The 19,806-nt window shown below is 25.4% G+C and overlaps 1 protein-coding gene across 1 annotated transcript in view; it reads left to right on the top strand.

Annotated features, from left to right (window-relative positions):
* LOC135923847 (putative histone-lysine N-methyltransferase 1) overlaps positions 1-19,593 on the top strand; it is a 36,199-nt gene extending 16,606 nt beyond the window's left edge. The window contains exons 2-5 of the mRNA XM_065458824.1: positions 10,017-12,133; positions 18,535-18,661; positions 18,835-19,090; positions 19,320-19,593. Of these exons, the coding sequence (XP_065314896.1) occupies positions 10,017-12,133; positions 18,535-18,661; positions 18,835-19,090; positions 19,320-19,458 (2,639 nt within the window). The 3' untranslated portion in view covers positions 19,459-19,593. The remainder of the gene's footprint in view (positions 1-10,016; positions 12,134-18,534; positions 18,662-18,834; positions 19,091-19,319) is intronic.
* Positions 19,594-19,806: the final 213 nt, after the last annotated feature.

The following is a 19,806-nucleotide window of genomic DNA, read 5'->3' as shown; positions in this document are numbered from 1 at the left end:
AAAAAGCATTATTAATTTTATAAAAATGTTAAGATTGGCATCATGCTAGAAGGAAAATTACAGACATCACTGGGTCAGCCAAGATGTAATAATTTGTACATATTGATTCTTCACTGAATTTTTCAGGTAATCAACAAAAATCAGTTATAAACGAGTTACAAATAACGGACTCATTTTCTCCGACTTTTTAAATCTTTATAGAAATTATTTGTTCTTTTCGGTTTATTTAATGAATATAGAAGTAAATTAGTTTAAATCTCATTATGGAGTTATATTTTCTTAAATCTGAAATTAGTTCTAAGCATATATAATGCTTAAATAGTATACCTTTTAGCGTAATCTTTAATTCGATTGGTAAACACTAGAGCTATTTGCAAGATATGAAAATTTATATAATTCATATCAAGATTTAAGATAGAAAGAAGAATCTAGAGTACTAAAGCAAATATAGCAAAAAAGTAAATAAACGAAATATATAATAAAAAATATTACTATATCGTCATTATAAAAGATGAAATTTTTACCATATTAAATAAGCGATTCGATGTCTCCAGTTGTAGCTTTGATACTCTTATAATTTAGAAAGCATAAAAAAGTAGTCAAATAGACTTGTGACATATTTTGAAAATGCGACATTATAAAGATAGATTGGTCATGGTGAAATTGAAAACGATTATTGATTTTTTACACTCAGCCGCTCAATTTGAGCGATTGTATAGTGAAGAAGTATTGCGCTTTTTACAAATGAGAAGACAAAAGAACGTTGATCCCAAACCAATTATAGTGTCTTTGGGAATTTTCCCTTATTTTTTATACAATTTACAACAATTTTTGTGTGGTATTTTATTATAGAAAATCATAGATCTTTAAGATTTTTTTGCCCACTGTTATAAATAGAAGAAGAATTTTCCGAAATAATTTTATAGAATTAGAATATTAAGGGAGGGGATTTCATTAATTTAAAAGAAATAAAAAACATTTTTGCATATTAATATAAAGGTGTAATTAAAGCAAGAATTTTACCTAATCAAAATTCTATGAGATGGGGTTAATCCGAATCCCCCTATCTACAGCACTGAGCTTACTTGTGGTCGGGTTTAATAACATTATTGTAGCATGTTGATTTTACAAAAAATAATAAAAATTTTAAAAAGGAATTGGGTTCACAGCTTTGTTTACTAGTATACTCAATTAATTAGATTTATTTTCTTACTATGATTGTTATTCGGGTTTCGGCTTGGACAGGTCTTCGACTAAAAATGATGCTCATCTTTTCCTGTCTCAAAGATTCCCATAAATTTTACTGAAGGTTTGAATTATTATTATTATTATCTATATATATACTGGCAATATATTGCGTGCAGTGATTAAGGCAGCACTAATTTCCTGTTTTACAATATTGTCTTACATATATCTATTTTGGCCATAAAATACTAGCATGTGACCTTGAGATATTAATAATTAAAAATTTATTTGACTTTGGAAATCTAAATTATTATCTATTATCAATAATATATAAATCATAATTATTTTGTTATTTTAGAATTTATATGTTATTATAATAAAATGTAATAGAAAAATATTTGATTAAATTTTTTTATTAAATTTGGTCATAATTTGAAGAAAAAAACTTTTATTCAACTGACTTTGATATTAATAAAATTTTGAAGTTGATTTAATATATGAAGGGAAAATAAGGGAAAATAAGGGAAATACCTTTAAAAAAATATAATTAATGAGCGAGAACATAAATTGGGGATTGATATTTCTTTTTATATTATTTTGTTGCTAAACCAAGGTTGGGAAAATTCATTAAAACTTTTATTCGAATATAAAATGCTTTTAAAAATTTTATGATAGTTGGTTTCAGATGCCAAAATCTAAGATATAAGATATGTTTTTATAAAATAACTACAAATAGGCAATTAAAAATTAAATATAAAATAGACTGATAATAATTATATAAATAAATTAACGTAGAAACATTGGCGAGGAGAGGAGGAGATAGCTATTCCTCCGATAAAATAAAGATTTTATATCATGTATAGTGTTTTTATATTATTTTTCTAATAATTATTATTCTTCCTCTAATTTAAAAAAATTCACAAATAATAACCATTAACATTATAAAATCTTGTCATTTAGCTTCTTTAAAGGTCATTTTTTTTTTATTTAAGCGTGTTCAATTTTTATAGGAAATATCTTGTGCACTTATTCAAGATATTGGTGTTCTGAGTATGCTTACTTTTCACTAAACTGACGTTATGATGGTCTTCTGCAGATTGCATTTATCTTTTAAAAAATATTAGCTTTACACATTATTTTGAATAATAAATCAATCAGAATTAGTCAACCAACTTAATCTTTTTAGTTTCTTTAACATTTAATGGAACATATATTAGAATTGCGGGAAAAAATAGGAAACTATTCCAGCAAACTTTAAGTGTTACAATGCTGACAGAAATTAATATTGTTATATATATTATATAAAATATACTATATTCTATTAATCTATGTAGTATGGACTATAAGACAGGCATACTATGTTTTTTCTATAGCGATATGGGTTTCGCTGAAAATTAGCTATATTTTGGCCACATTTTTTCTTAGAATAGTATTCGAGATAAAAATTTATCTATAAAATCCATTCATAATAAACATTCGCTAAAAAAGTTTCGTGAAAAAGTGTTTCGCGATATATAACGAATTGACATGGAATGAAAATATTTTAAACATATTAAATATATTGTATTGTTATATGGAAGCCATAAGGATTTGGGATCAATCGATTTTAAATCATTAACTGAGGGTGATTTCTAAACCTTAAAAGTCTGATTTGATCGGAAATGCATTTCAGCTTGTATATAGTACTCATACTGTAAATTTCAAACAATTTTGCCATGAACTTTAGAACAACTCTAATTTATATTAATTTTTTATGAATTTTTAATATAAATTTAAAATATGCAAAAGTTTATAGCGAAAATTGTGTAAAATTTATAGGTTACTCCTCTACACATGTTAGAATACATTCACTGTCGAATCAGATTTTTAAAACATTAAATTCTCCTTCAGTAAAGGATATTAAATTAGATATTCCAATATTATCCTATGAATTTTTCTTTTTTATTTTGGATTCCATGATTATACATAAATAGAAATATATTGAAAGAAATAGAGCTAATACAGATAATTAACATTTACATCTATTTTTTTTATTTTCCAATGCTCCGAAATAAAAAAAATTAATAAAATAATCAAAAATATTTAAAACCTTGTTAATTATATTTTTGTAAATAAATATTTTTTGATAAAAAATCAATTTTTTTTTCATGACTTAATTTTAAGATCATAACTCATAATATTTTTATATTTTCGATTTTTTGGTCTTTCTAATATAATTCAATATCTATATGACATTAAAATTTTATTATATTATCAAACATCATATCATTTTGTTTCTACCAAATACAGTATATTGTAAAATTTTAATTGTAAACCAATTTTAAAATGATATTCTTTAATTAAATAATATCATTTTTAATTTGAATGAATATATTAATAACATAAATTTTGCCATTTTAGCCGTTTATAAATATAAATATAATCTAATTATTTGAGACATTACTAGTATATGTCAAAGCCTATTTTTAAATTTAGGGTTTTTATTTCGTCATTTTATAATTCTTTTCTCTTGGTTGTTTTACCAAGTTTTAAGTGAGTTAGGCAATTAAAATTTTTTCCAGTATGGCTATCTTTTGACCGAGTGTGCTAACCAGAACCCGAAGCGAACCAACTCGTTATTCAGGAATAAATCTTTATAATTTTTTGAACCATGACCGCATCTATATAAAAATCGCTAAAAGGAGCTAAACAACCCCTGTAATTTAAGACCATATATTTGATTATTAACATGAGTTTTTAAATTTTATAATAAATTACACATTTTAATTAAATATAAAGTGGTTGACTAAAATATACATTACAATTTACAAATATATCTTATTTATATTTATAGTGTATTGTAAATTTTTTTCAAAAAAAATTAATTTACATTTTTGCTTGTTTTTCTACGTTTTTATTTTTAAAAAATTTGGCATAAATCAGAAAAATTTTAAAGCCAAAAAAACTTTTGAATTTTTCTAAAATCGTAACCAAACCAAAACTTTTTAATTTTAAGCAGCTCAACCGTAATTAGAGTTGGGTAGTACCGCTAATACTTGTATCTAAGATACAAGATTCATCTGTATATTTTAGATATTTTTAATAAGCGTATCTATATCAGAGATACTTTATTTTCAAAAGGATCTTGTATCTTTATCATTTTCTTAACTATAGATACTTTAAAATTTTTGTTTAAAAAATTTAAGAATCACATAAAACTTATTTTTTTGTGGATTCTTATATTGATTTCCAGATTATTTCTTTCCTGTAGTCATATTTTAAAAATACCAGTAAAATTTAGACCAAAACAAAAATCAACTTGAAATTACAACTTAAATCATAAAAGATAAATAATAACAACCATAACAAAATAAATGCTTGAAGAATATTTTAAAATTATTTTAGTAGGAAAAGGTAAAGTTACGGCTGAATGCCAAGCTAGTGAAAACAAAAAATCAATAAATTGCGCCCTTTATTTTTATAACATAGTCTTTTTTGTAATATCAAACTCAAAGTTTAAGGATTCACTATGGTGTTAAGTGAAAATGTACAAATCTATGGAATGCCCGTGGGATGCCAAATCTTCAGAAAAGTAAGGAACATAAAAGGCAATTAGAAAGTTTCATGCCTAACCAGATGGAATAACCTATACGAGAGTATATGCTTTCATTTCTCAAATTTTTTTAATTTAAATAAATTGTCAGTACAATATTAAAAGATATAGATACTAACTAGCATTACTTATTTTGAATGGAACTATAAATTTTAAGCTCGGTAGCGATTGCATAAATTGTAAGTAAAAGTAGTAATTTTTATAGAGTATTAGTACCCATACTAATTCTAGTTAGGATGATCATAGGTACACTTAAATATCAAATTTCCAATATTGTCTACCTTTATTAATGCTGTCCAAGATGGTAATAGGAAAATGATTTTGGAAAATTTTTCCAATCGATAAATATAGTGGTCAGATGATAAAAATATATCTTCTCAAAATATATTATTAAAAGAAGCTCTAAATCTAGTATTGGTACATTATCAAACTTTAATCCATCAGATTTAACATCTAATAACCAAGAAAATGGTGATTATTTTTCTGTTAGTGCAACAAATGTTTCTAAATTTAATATAAATAACATTGAGCTAGAGGGGTTGAATTTTAAGAAATACGTTACAAACACTTAATTATTATCCTTCTATTATAAAAATTTTTTAAATATAATACTACAATACTTTTATAACTCCAGTTAAAAAGTTATTCAGTTTTGGCACAATGTTTGCTCTAAAACAGTAAAGGTTTCATGATAAATTATATGAAAAAATTTATTATACTTATGTTATGTACTTCACAAATAAATTATATAAAATGTTATTTTATACTTAAATATTCCAATTTATAGGTAATGATCATTTTATATAAAGTATCATTTTAATTTTATTAAAAAATATCTAAGATTTTTTTTACAAAGAATTTGTACTAGATCCTTTTTTTTGAGGGCCTGTCCAACTTTGACCGTTACCTTTATAATTTTCTGCCCCTAGTAGCACCCCTAAACCTTTAGACAACGGTTCGGTCCTTGGCTTAATGATAGATAACATTATTATAAATTAAATTTTTAATAGTTAAAGATTATATTCGATATATATTTTTAGTTTAAGACAGTTTACTAAATAAGTAATAATTCAGATTTATTAGTGTCATATTATGACCAAGGTTGACAGGTTTTTCGATTGTGTTAGATTTTTGTAAAAATATTTTTTGGGGCCTTCGCCCCCAACCCTTCTATTTTCTGAACTCGGGCCAGGTGAGAAAAATTACGGACTTATTTTTCAAATAAGTAAAAAGATAGTGGGGATTTTTTCTTAAAAAGGTTTTAATGATAATTATTTTACGGGGAATTGAATTTTTTGTTAAAAAACTTTTTTTACGTGAAATATATAATACATGTTTTTTTTATTGATTTTTGAAAAAAAATTAGAATGTGGGAGATCTTGTATAAATTAAATTTCAAAAATGTGATAGTTGAGTTGATTGTGGTAGATTTCAACTAAAATATTGGGGTAGTCTACTAGTCAATGTAGTAGACCTGGCCAGCCTTGGTCATGACTCATGAAATAAGTTATCAAATATTATTTCGACGAAACAAACTAATACATATTAAAATTCATTTTTATTATGAATTAGAGGCAGAGGGGCTTAAAATCATTTAATTATGAATGCCCATAAATTTTATTTTGGGGGTGTTAAGCACCTCTCTAACTCTCCCTTCTAACGCCAATGTATTTAATCTAAAAATAAAATAATATTTATAATAAGGAGAACATGTAATTGAAATGATTATTTAAATTGTCAATTAAATTAAATTTATGCCGAAATATAACTATACGAATGAGCAAAAATTCTATATGTATTATTTGATCATATTTGTTACATTAGAATCTTTCATCGAAATAGAGATTATAGATAAACTTATTATTTTATTAGTTTTATTTTTAGTTTATATTATAATTTTCTGATTTTACAAAACTGAAATACTTTTACAGAATATATAAGCTAAATTTAAATGGTAAATTTTCTTGCCCTATTAAACCACTACGTAAGAAATTAATTTGTATGTGATAACTCAAGCCAGGGTATAATTATTTTTGTTCACAGGATATGATCACGATTTTTCTATAGAAGGTTTTGCATTGGAATAGAAGTAGAGCTCTGTATAAAAAGGATTTTCTACTCTAATCGAAACAAGAAAACAAAAACTTAATGATATTTTTTTTTTCAAATGCGAATAATAATAATACGAATCCTTTAAAAAGTGTCTAAGATGTCCTTGGATTAAAAATATCTACCGCGTGGTTTAAATATTTGGTAAAATATTATTTAATATATCGTAAATTGTAATTGAATTTATATTATACTTTATTTAAAATATTACCTTAGAGGAAAATTTTAACATATTTCATCTATCATGTTTTATTAAGGATTTAAAAATAATGGTGAGTCAAAGTTTTTTAAAATTAAATAATTAAATATGCTAGATTATCTTTATCATTGCTTTTTTTACCCTTTATAACTATGGCAGGTCAAACTTCCATCCCGTTTTTAATTTTAAGACGCTATACAGAAACTGGAAGCCTCCCAATGATGCTATGCTTTAGCCTGGACGCGTCTACCGTCTTAACGCTTGAATAATTTTTTAATCGAAAATTAATTTTTAATAATTTTAGAAAAATTACCAGCTTATCAGGCTTTCTTGATACTTGAAAATTATTTTAGCATACCCATGATCATATATGCCATGAGATCAGCCCAAATCTACCACAACTTCTATTCACGCATGAGTTGCATATAGTCACAATTGGAGGGTATTTATAGAAAAAATGTCCCTTACTCTCCACCCTTCCCTCACAACAATATAACTTATCAATCCAAAATAATCCTTTCTAATAATATTAATAAAATATAATAAACATTACTACAAGTCCACTTTATTTGTCAAATATGCACATATAACAATATATTTCATAAACATATTAAATCTTCCCAATCAATCCCGTCTTCATCCAATATCATGTCTTCTTCACTCCAAATCGCAAGCAAAGAATCTTTTTTATTGTTATTCCTCAACCCATATGATGATCTCGTTTTGCTCTCATCCACAAGGAAACATTAATTCCCCTGTCAGAAAATAACTGACATTTTCTGTATTATATTAAATTTATTTCTTCTTTTTTTCAACAGCTACAACATTGTCAATATAAAATTTTAAACAAATCGTGACTCCAGGCCTATCCCGCCATCTAAAAATGGCGGGATTGGTTTCTGCCCCCTATCCCATCTCTCTCTAGCTTCTTTTATCTCCTCGAGATTGAGCATTTTAAGTATAATCGCTACTGGTCATAATCTTGACCTAGAACGCGCTATTCACACCTGAGTGAACCTAGCGTTAGCAACACATCCACCTGCAGAAAGCTTGTGATATTCCCCTACATCCAAAGGTAAAATTTTTTGTTTATTTTGTCGGAGGACCACGATATTTTCGGTAACCCTATGTCGAATAGATAAAGATACAAGTTTTTTTTATAGTATTATTGAATATCATTGTAAAAAAAGAATTTGAAAGAAAAATTAGTAAAAGTTAATAACTTTTTGAAATAACAATTATAATTCAAACCAGAAAAAGGTATTTTTATTTAAAACAAATGTGAAAACCCAAAATTATTTTTATAAAAATTTAATATGGCCCTTGCCAAAATCCTGGCTACCCCTATATATGTAAGGCTCTATAATGTATCTTTACAAAACAAATATACTCATATTATTTTAAATGTCAAATATTGATTTTTTTATTTAATAAATATTTCTTTATAATACATTCATAATAAAAATTTATAACTTAAATATAGTATACAATTAATTTTTTTTCTTCTTCTCCCTAACATATTAGAATATAGCAAATAACCTCCTACTTCATTTATACCAATTAATTTTAAAAAGCAATTATGCGTTTTTGTTGCGCTATGGTTTATATCACTACTTTTCAAATAACTATGGATTTTTTTTTATAAAGGTTAAAGAAAACTTTTTTCAGAGGTTTTTCCGCTTTTAACGATTTGTTGAATATCCGTCCCAAAAATTTGCCTCAAATAACTACATTTATTTTTTTCATATATCACTATTTTTAAGATTAAAAAAATATAAGAAGTTAATATTTTTAAATAGGCTTTTAGGACGTTATTATACAATATTTTATGTATTGAAAAAACTTTGAAACATTTATTTTCCTCCCACCATTTCAGAGACAAGATTAAAAAGGGGGATGTGGTTAAAAAAAACATTCATATGAAATCTAATATGTTCCATGATATTTCTAGCAATCTTTCCATAGTTTAATTCTTGTTGACTAACGGAAAAAGTTGAAAGACGTTTACAACTATAGTAATAAAAACAAAAATTATCTTTTCCACATATTTTTTGCCAAAATTAAGCGATAAACGTTTTATGACATGATCAGTTCATTTAGCATTATTTAAACACCTATTTTTTTGGTGGATGTTTTAAGGTATTGTTTGGATTTTATTTGAAAGTAAATGCAAAGGGACTAGATGTCCAAAGGGGAAATACTTTTTAATATTTATCAAATAACGAACGAATGAAGTTGAAAGATCTATAATATATATTTGCAATTTTAAAATGCGAAATTATATTATATAAATTTATCCACAAAACAGATCTTAATAGGACTTTTAGATAACCCCCCCCCCCTCCTCCACCCCAATTTACCTAAGCTTTAAAAAATCATAAAGTAACTCAGAATAAGCAGCTTATTATGAGAATTAGTTAATTTAAAAAATCATATAAAATCCGTAATTTGAAAACAGTATATAATTAAAAATATAAATAATAAATAAACTTATCTTTATGTAATATCTATGCTTTTTTTTAAAATTACGATATTACTTTTAAATGAATAAATTTGATGACCTTTAGAGTCGCTATTCCGTCTACTCCCCCATTTGCAAAGGCCACAAATTTTTTATTCATTTGGTAACTAAATTTATTTTACGGCATTTATTTTTCAATTATTTCTTAAAATTTATTTCGAATAAAATACAATTCTTTATTTATTGGCCACATATATTCTTAAAAAACAATTATTAAAATTTATTAAAAATCAATTCTTTATTTTTTAAAAAATTGGTATAAAAATAATCTTTGAATTTCATCTAGTTGACATGTTAAAGTGAATTCTTTTCAAATAAAATTAAAATTTCAGCATCTCTGGACAATAGAATTTACTTTGGTACCTTTATTGAATAATATTAGAAGTTTTATTAAGTCTTTATTTTATCAGTTAATTTTAGCAAAATGCTGATACTCTCCACGCTGGGAATATGTGGAGGAGTCATAATAGTTTTGGTAGCCATAACAAAAGTTTTAAAATCATTTACCAGTCAAAAATTCTTAAACAATAAAAAGGAAAAATCTCATAGATATCTAAAAATGAAAGGTTTGCAAAAGGCGAATTTATTGATTCCAGATCAAAATCAACGATGGGTTCCCGTTATAAGGCCAATTTCACCTACTAATAATTCCTCCATCAGGACATCTTATATTAACCCTCCAGACAAAATGTGCGGTTTAGCTTTCAATAACTACTATTGTCTCAAACACAAATACAAATGTGAAATAAATGATGAAATTAATGATAAAAGGGATTGCCTTATGAATTTCTTTACTTCTACCAATAATCCAAAAAATCTTTGTTATTCATGTCAGTTCATTCATTCGAATCCTTTTAATGAGGGTGGTGTAATATGTTCTTCTGAAACAAATTCATTATCATTCATTACTTACGATATTCAGAGGGGCAAAACGATTTCCAAATTAGGACGCAAACATCCATCAGACAAAAATAATTTACAAATTTCTTTATCTACGAATGACTTATCATCCATGTCAAATTCTTATAAAATTTCCTCACTGATTAATATTTCATCAGTAACCAATGATAAATGTTTCAATTATGAAAACGATAATTATTGTTCTCAAACAAATTTTAACTCTGTCGATGATATTTTTAAAAATGGTGGTTCGTCAAATCAAATGGTGACTTGTTTGCCTTCCTATGAAATATGGATTCAAAAAAATGTATATAAAGATATATCATTAAAACACCCTTATAAAGTAAAAAAGAATAATTCGATCTTGAAAAAATTTATTCCCAAGAACGATTTTGGCACGTCTAAACTAATTATTCCAACCCCTCGTATATCTCTTCCCTCTATTAAATTTGGTAACTTCAAGATTGACCAACACAACAATGCAAATCATGACAATCCTTTGAGTAATAAATGCAAAAACCACTTTAAAAACGGTCAGCTGGTTATGCCACTCAAACATTTAAACGGGGTCGAAAATAACTACCCCTACAATTTTGATAGTAATCAAGAATGGGATATTTGTAAAAACCGTATTAATCCTTATGTCAATAATTTCATAAAAATCATCAATGCTACTAATAATCGCCCTGTCGACAACAAGAAATTCGAGTGCCAATCTAAATTAAGTACCAAATATTTAAAATATAAACCTTTAACTAAAAAATCTATTTTACAAATACAAACATCAAATGACAAAAAGAATACAAAGCATAGGTTTGGCGAAAAAATAAATGGGTCCAATAATATTTCTAAATCATTTCATGCTATTCGTGAAAGAAATGTCGCTTCAAATATATCACAAGTATTGAACAGTTGTTCAAATTTAACACAACCAAACTTTATAAATGATATTAGTGTTGACAATATTCTTGATAGCAAAGTTAGCCCAGAACCAACTTTTTTACATTTTGCTATCAAATATCACCAAATAAATAAAGTGATTGTTGTAAATATGAAACAGCTTGTGTCAGAAGGCGATATTTTTTTGACTTTTAAAAATAGAAAAGATAACAATATTAATAATTGTATGATTGATAGTGGCATATGCATTAACAAAGATTCTTTGGCATTAAAAAATAAAGCTACTATGGATCTATCAAACATAAATAAGTTACTAGTTAGCATTGAACTGGAACTCCTACCAGAAAGAAAGAGAATTCTACGGACTCGTAATTTGATTATCCACAAAGTTACCAATGTTGGTAAAAAATTAATTAGTAACCCAATAAATTTAATATTCGATGAAAAATTTGAATTTTTTGACGATTTAACCTTAGCTCAATTAGTTGACACGAGTATTCAATTTAAAGTTAACGTTAGTCCCTACGATAGTCTGGAGCCTTTTATATATGACAATCTAAGGAATACATTTATTTGGGGTAAACTAGTTGTTAATCTTAATGAGATTTTTCACGAAATTGTTGACAAAGAAATTCATGTGTATAGAGAGTTGAGATATGTTGACCATTATTCTATAGCCATAAATTCTTTTGTTCAATATGACGATCATTTAATTCTAGAGCAAGAGGTAAATTTTTATTTTTTTTTTATTTTTTTTTATTTTTTTTTATTTTTTAACTACTATTGGCTCTTCCTAAATAAATATTTAGTATTTTAAGTAAATGTAACTTGGGGTACACATAGTTATTAAGTTGCCTAAGGCATTTCATTATAAAACTTTTTTTTGTGATTAATTTACATCCCATAAGTCACTACCGTATAATAGTACTGGTATAACTGTGGAGCTAAAACCTGATATAAGTTCAGTGATATTTCTTTCGATAACCATAGTTTATATTTTTTATCGTAATATTCGCATTATTCTGACTTCTATTTCCCTATCAGTATTACTTTATTATCCATTGAAACTCCAAGATATTTATAATATTTACTGGTTTTGATTTTGAGTTAACTGTAATATTACCCATTTGGACACTTGGTGGCGGCATAATGATAATTTTATTATAATTAATACTTAGTCCGGCTCTTAAACTTGTGTGCTTAGCATCTTTATCAGTTTCATTGTTTCTGTAACTGATTTTTTAATGAGAATTATATCATCGGCTCAGGAAATAATTTTTTGATATGGTATTTTGTGAATGCACTGCTAAAGTGTTGGAATCTCTAATTATATAAAATTTAATGATTATAATTGGCTAGAGTGTACACCCTTACCTTAAACCTCTTTTGACCCTAGACGTAGGAGATTGAATTTTACCTATTTGGAACTTGGCAAATTAATTATTATAATAGGATTTTGGTTATGCTTCTTACTATACCATATTTTATGATGTCCCGTAATTCTGAAGACCTTACCTTATCGAAGAATGAATGTAAATATATAGGAAAATTTCTACTTATCATTTTTGCAAAATTACCTTTAGGGTGAATATAGGCTCTAATATATTCTTTCCCATCCGGTAGATAAGCACATATATTTTTACCGAATTTAGTTTAGTTCTATATCCTATTTTCCAATTGTTATTTTATAATAATTAAAATGCAAGGCAAACGATAATATAATTAAAATTAAGAATGCATATGTCGTATTGGGATACGGAATCATGTGGGATTCGGAATCCCAACTTGGGGATTCGAGATCTTGAAACCTCAAGTTTTATTCGGAATCTTTTTAAAATATTTTTAAAAAATATAATTAAAAAATATTCCGAATCCCCTTGTATATTTTTTTAAAACTTTTAAATTATATTTTTTTCTTCCTTTTTTTGCCGACTGGCTGACACCAGAAAATTTCATTTTTTAGAGATATTTTATTTTCTGTTTTTGTAAATTTATATAAATCAAAAATATTTTCACCTAAATATATATTTTTAAAAAATCCGAATTATAAAAAATTATTTATTGTAGCTCATTTTCCAGTTGCATAACGATGTTTTCCCATAGTTTATGGCATTCCGGGAAGCTCCTAAATATTTTTAGCAGTTTAAATAAAAAATTAATATATTTTATATACATCAATTAATTTGTGGAGTATATGGTTACTATAAAAATAACTTAAATTATCTATGATTGATATATCTTTGTTGGGAACTTAGAAATCATTTAATTTTATAATTTTGTTGAAATTCTTCCAGCACAAGTTCGTACCCATATTTTATTTTGTTCACCTAAATTTTTAGGACAGATAGTTCTATCTGTCCTATGAACATGTAATAACATGTGATCACCTAATATAAAGTTATTTTGTCCAATTATTTGAGAATAAATTAAGTTTTGACGCCCACGATCATTTAAATATGAAATAAAAGAATGGGCCCGTATAAAAATAGTAGAAATACTATTCCCAATATTATTGGTAGCACAACGATATTTCCATGTAATTAATAGATTTGTATTTGGGTGTTTTTAATGTGGTTTTAAATAAATTATATTCTGTATCTGTTTTGGGTAAAAATAATTGAGGCATTAAAAATCGTTTAAACTAAAATTAAAAATAAAATAATTGTATTAATATAAATTCACAAAGACAAAAATAAATTTTCAAAATATAATAATTTATAATTCCCCCCCCCCCCCCCTTTAATACGATTCTTAATTCATATTAAAAATAAATTTATTTATAATTTATACATGGAAAAATAGTTTTGCTACCAATAATATTGGGAATAGTATTTCTAATATTTTAAAAAGGGCCCTCCTTTTATTTCATATTTAAATGATCGTGGGTAGTGTTGTTAAACGGCTCGTTTTGAGCCGATTTTTAAAAACGGCTAACTCACTATTTCATCCAGAATAATATAACTCAAGCCTGACGATTTTGTTTGTAGAAGGAACAAAGGCTTGGACATCTATTAGCAAAATCTCAAGGCTTAGGCTATATTTTTAAGGCCAAAATATTGAGTTAGCCGTTTTTAAAAATCGGCTCAAAATGAGCCATTTAACAACACTAATCGTGGGCGTCAAAACTTAATTGATTCTCAAATAATTGGACAAAATAACTTTATATTAGGTTATCACATATTATTACATATTCATAGGACAGATATAATATTATCCTAAAAATTTAGGTGAACAAAATAAAATATGGGTAGGAACGTGTGCTGGAAGAATTTAACACAATTTATTGCCTCTAATCTTTTAAGATTCCCTTCCCCCTTCAGAAATTTATCACTTTTTGTAAATATCATTTTTAGCTAATAAAAAAATATCCCCCTTAGTCCTCCCCCCACTCCCTGACCCTCAAATATGTATGCATATATCTTAAATAATAATTTAAAAGAAAGAATGTAAAAGTTGATATTTTTTTATAAAACTATTCATCATAATTTATAGATTTTTGGGAAAATAAATTTATAAATATGTAAAATGAACCAAAAATGTTTTTTAATAAATGGAATATAAGCCAAAAATAAGTCTTAAGACAGAAGTGAAATGTATTATAATTATTAATAATAGATCCATAAAATTACTAAATAATATAATATATCAAATATAATTTTTTATAAAGTGAGTAATTTTAATTTATTTATTTTAATAAAAGTAAAATATAATTATAAAACTATTGATAAAATTAAGTCATAAATTAAAAAAATATTACAGCACAATACAAACAGTGGAATATTATATGTCGTAGATTTACAGTATATCTAATTATCAAATGACAATCAAGTAATTTTTACCAATATAGCGAATTATATATTTTACAGAAAACTATAAAATATTGATAAGGACATCAGAAAATTTCTTTTAAAGACATTGTGGGATGAATAATATGAAGATTAAATTAAAATATCATTTTTACTTATAATAAATAGATGGGGTTAAATAATTAAATAATTGTTGCTATATTTAATATCAAGAGCATTGATTAGTAAAATTTGTTAAATTATTAACTGTAATATATTCTCTAACTGTCAAATATGTCTGTAAAAGTGGAATTTTACCTAGTATTTTATAAATAATTCTATATAATAGAGTAAAATCAACTATATGTCTACTTACTTTTTATAAATAAATTTCTTATAATTGTTTGGAATAAATCATTACCATGCTTTTATATTAAGGTATATACAATACAAGTAATTTATTATATTTTTATTTTATATAAACTAATAAAAATATATTTCATATTTGTTCCAGGCTTATTTAATTTCCCCCCCCCCCCCCCATATGAAAATCCTGGCTACGCCTATGAGTTCCCAACAAAGATATATCAATCATAGGTAATTTAAGTTATTTTTATAATAACCACATATACTCCTCAAATTAATTGATGTACAAAAAATATATTAATTTTTTATTTAAACTGCTAAAAATATATAGGAGCCTCCCTGTTACAAACTATGAGAAAACATTATTATGCAATTGCAAAATGAGTTGCAATAAATAATTTGGTGAAAATATTTATGATTTTATTTTATATAAATTTACAAAAACAGAAAATAAAATATCTTTAAAAAATGAAATTTTCTGGTGCCAGCCAGACGGCAAAAAAAGGAAGAAAAAAATATAATTTAAAAGTTTAAAAAAAATATACATGGGGATTCGGAATATTTTTTAAATATATTTTTTAAAAATATTTACAAAAAAAGATTCCGAATAAAACGTGGGGATTCAAGATCTCAAATCCCCACGTTGGGATTCCGAATCCCACATAGTTCCATATCCCAATACGACATATATATTCGTTGTAAAGTTATAAGCAGGGAATTTGTAAAATTTAATCAAAGTTTATAATAGGACAACAAAATTATTTGATTCTATTGTTTGACGTTATAAAGGTTGTTCAGTTACCGGATTTATTTAGATAATATCGTCGTCTTAGACAGTATAGATGCTGAGCATTTTTCTAATCCGACAATAACATTCGAAAGATTGCAGAAGCAGCTCTGCCAATGTAAAGTTTATGAAAAATATAGTTTCTTTTTAATGGGTGTAATATGTCACAATTCAAGTTTGGGAAAGGTTATGGCCATGAAATCCTTCCCATATCCCGAAGGGATCTTTTGATACGGCCTTTCCTGGGTCTGGTGAATTAAGAAAGGCACATTCAGAATTTGCACAGAAAGGCGGCATCATATTTTTCGAGTGAAAATAGCAGAAAGGACTTTTATTTATTCAAAATACTTTTTATTAGTTCAAATAAAAAAAGATTTAAATAAAAATTTTAAAATTTATCCGTCGGCCGAGCAAATTGGCGGGGAGCTAATTATGTTGGTCAATCTATGGAACTTTGCGGCTTAATATCAATAAATAAATGTATCTTTTTTGGCTTCTTTAATATCGATCTGGTCTTTAAGAAGCTTTAAATATCGAATCAGCATGTAGGATAGATATCGAGAATGGAATTAAAATAAAATAATCATCATTTTTAACTTTTATAATCTTACTCCAGTATAGTCGCTTACTCAAGATATAAAAGATAAACCATATCATTCCCTGTAGTTCTGTAATGTGGGACCTAGTGTATTGTTTTTTCATTTTTTTAAGGATAATATTATGAAAACTTTAGGATAATTTTTGCAAATTAGTTAATATTTAGTATCGCAATAATAGGTTTTTTTGTATTTAATTTTGATAATTTTAATTGCATTTTTTAGATTTATAATATTTTTTCAAAAAAAATATTTAGTGATTAAAGAAAAAATCAAAAAATAAATGATCAATTAAATCCTTATATTTTTAAGATAAAATTAAGAATAAATTTTTTGATCCATTTTTCCCTGAAATACTAAGTCAATTCAATTTTAATGTCATTATATGAATTTGATCTGTATAGTTGATTGTAAAATTGGTACTATCAGCAATATGAAAATGCCTTTAGGATTCGAATTATACCTAAAACGAATTATAAGTTATTCGTTTTGGGACGATTTACTCCTAACGAATATCAAAATTATTCGATTCGAAATTTTGAATAGAATACGAATAAGAAAAATATATTATTTACTGAATAGAAACTATTTGTATTACTCTTAAATATTTTAAATTATTCGTAAATATGCAATACTATTTTTAAAATTTGAAATTATCTATAAATATTCATAAATACTTAAAATTATTCGTATGGATTCAACATGTTCCTTTCGGAACCTTTTTTTTAAACTTAATTTCAGCATCTATCACTTTTTTAAATTTTAATAATCCATTTTTCATTTTTGAAAATTATAACATAGTTCATTTACACATAATCCAATTGAGATAACATAAACATTTCTATATATAGTTCATACATAAATATAATGCATCGATCACATAGTTCTTTCTAGAAAAATCTGCTGTAAAATGATTAATACATGAAGTGTTATCTAACCATTATACAATAGCATATTTTTAAAGAATTTATTTCATTTTCCTTACGAATACAGAAAAGGAATGATTTATTTAATACGAATATTAGTAATACAATTATATTCAATGCGCATCTTCAAATCGAATACGAATAGAAAAAAATTTATGAATTAAATATCGCATTGCGTTTGCTATAAATATATCTTAAATCAGATACTCGATATCTGAATGTGATGATTTTATTGTTAATTCATAGAACTTTTTTATATTATGCTTAATTACTAAGTGATGTAGACGATGCTCTGGTAAATGATGGTCCTAATATTTATTGTATTTTACTTTTAATAGTAAATCAAACTAATTGATATAGCAAAAATTTAATTGAATAATTTGGTATTCATATTTAAATAATCATACTATTCGTATATATCGAATAATTGTATCATTAGTATTCGTAAACAAACGATTTTTTGTAGGATAGATTTTATGTTTTTTAAGGTATATACAGTATCATATCATATCAAAACGGCTAATTCCCTTGTGTAAGCGATAACCTAAAAATAGAGAAATATCTCTAGAATGATAAACTTCTAACCATAATTTGATTTATAACATTCTTATACTTTCAGTTTTATCCACTCTTTGTCGATTTTTCAAAAAATCTTTTATTTATTATAGAGATGTATTCAAAATCACCGAGGCGACATTTTACTATCCTTATGTTATTCTCGATCTACTCAAACTTTAAATTTGATTATTCTAAGAGCCAGAAATCTATATAAATCTGAAAGCAAGCAATGTATAGGTAATTATTTGATTATATTTACAATTACTGGTAACCATTATGAAAAGGAGATATAATTTTTTTTTAAATGGCCATTTTGAAATTTGGTGTATTATATAAAAGTGATTATTTTTGTAATTTTTTTTTCTGTGCTTAAATTAAATTGAAATTTTTAATGTTTTTTATGCAAACAGACCCATATGTAAAGATTTTTCTAAAAGATAGCGATGCAAATAAAATCTTAAATAAATATTCAACTCGTATTAGACTTAATACTTATGACCCAGTCTTCAACGAAACCGTAAAATTTGGATCGCATTTATTTAATGGCGCACAAAAGCATGATAAGAGTTTGAAGAGTATTTATGGCCATTTTTCTATGGATATAATAGTTAATGATAGCAATCAATCCATTTTAGCACCTAATTACAAAAATATCTTCAAAAAACGGTAAAAAGTTATTTAGTACATAATATGAATGTATCTGAATCATTAAAAAATTGTTTGCCCGGTAATTTACGTGAATAAGATGTCTTTAATTGATTTTTTTTTTAAAGTTAATAATTTATAGTTATATTTGCATTTGCTACATTTCTGTGGTATTCCCCTCCCCATTCTTAAATCATAAATTCTAATTTCTAATGGATAAGATAAAAATTATATTATGTATATTAAAAAGGCCTTCAAAATTAATAGGCCGAATCCTTATTGAATCAAATCCTTCTTCCCAAGATCAAACTTCAGATACTACGCATTGGATCGAATCTTGGAATAATCCTGATAAGATTATAACAAAATGGCATACCCTGATGATATAAGAGAGTACGAACCAGCCAGTGATCGATTTATATTATGATGCTTAAAATTAAAATTAGTCATAAATATATTATTATATTTATTTGTGTCGATATAGAAAATAGCCAACGTGTATATTTTTAAGAGAAATATTAATTTAAAATAAATTATGTGTAAAATATGTAACGATATAGCTATAATTTATATAATTATTATATTAAGACTACGAGTATATATATATTAAATTTATATTTAAAAAAATTACCATATTATAGACTCTAAAGGAACAGGAAATTTGTAATTTAAGTGAAATTTCTAAATTAATCAATATTTAACCGTAAAAGAATACATTAAAATATCTTTAAAAAATT

This window comes from Gordionus sp. m RMFG-2023, chromosome 2 (genome assembly GCF_954871325.1).
Source record: "Gordionus sp. m RMFG-2023 chromosome 2, tfGorSpeb1-WG-v2, whole genome shotgun sequence".
Lineage (NCBI taxonomy): Eukaryota > Metazoa > Nematomorpha > Gordioida > Chordodea > Parachordodidae > Gordionus > Gordionus sp. m RMFG-2023.
Note: the sequence above shows the minus strand (reverse complement) of the source record. Positions and strands in the feature narration are given on the sequence as shown.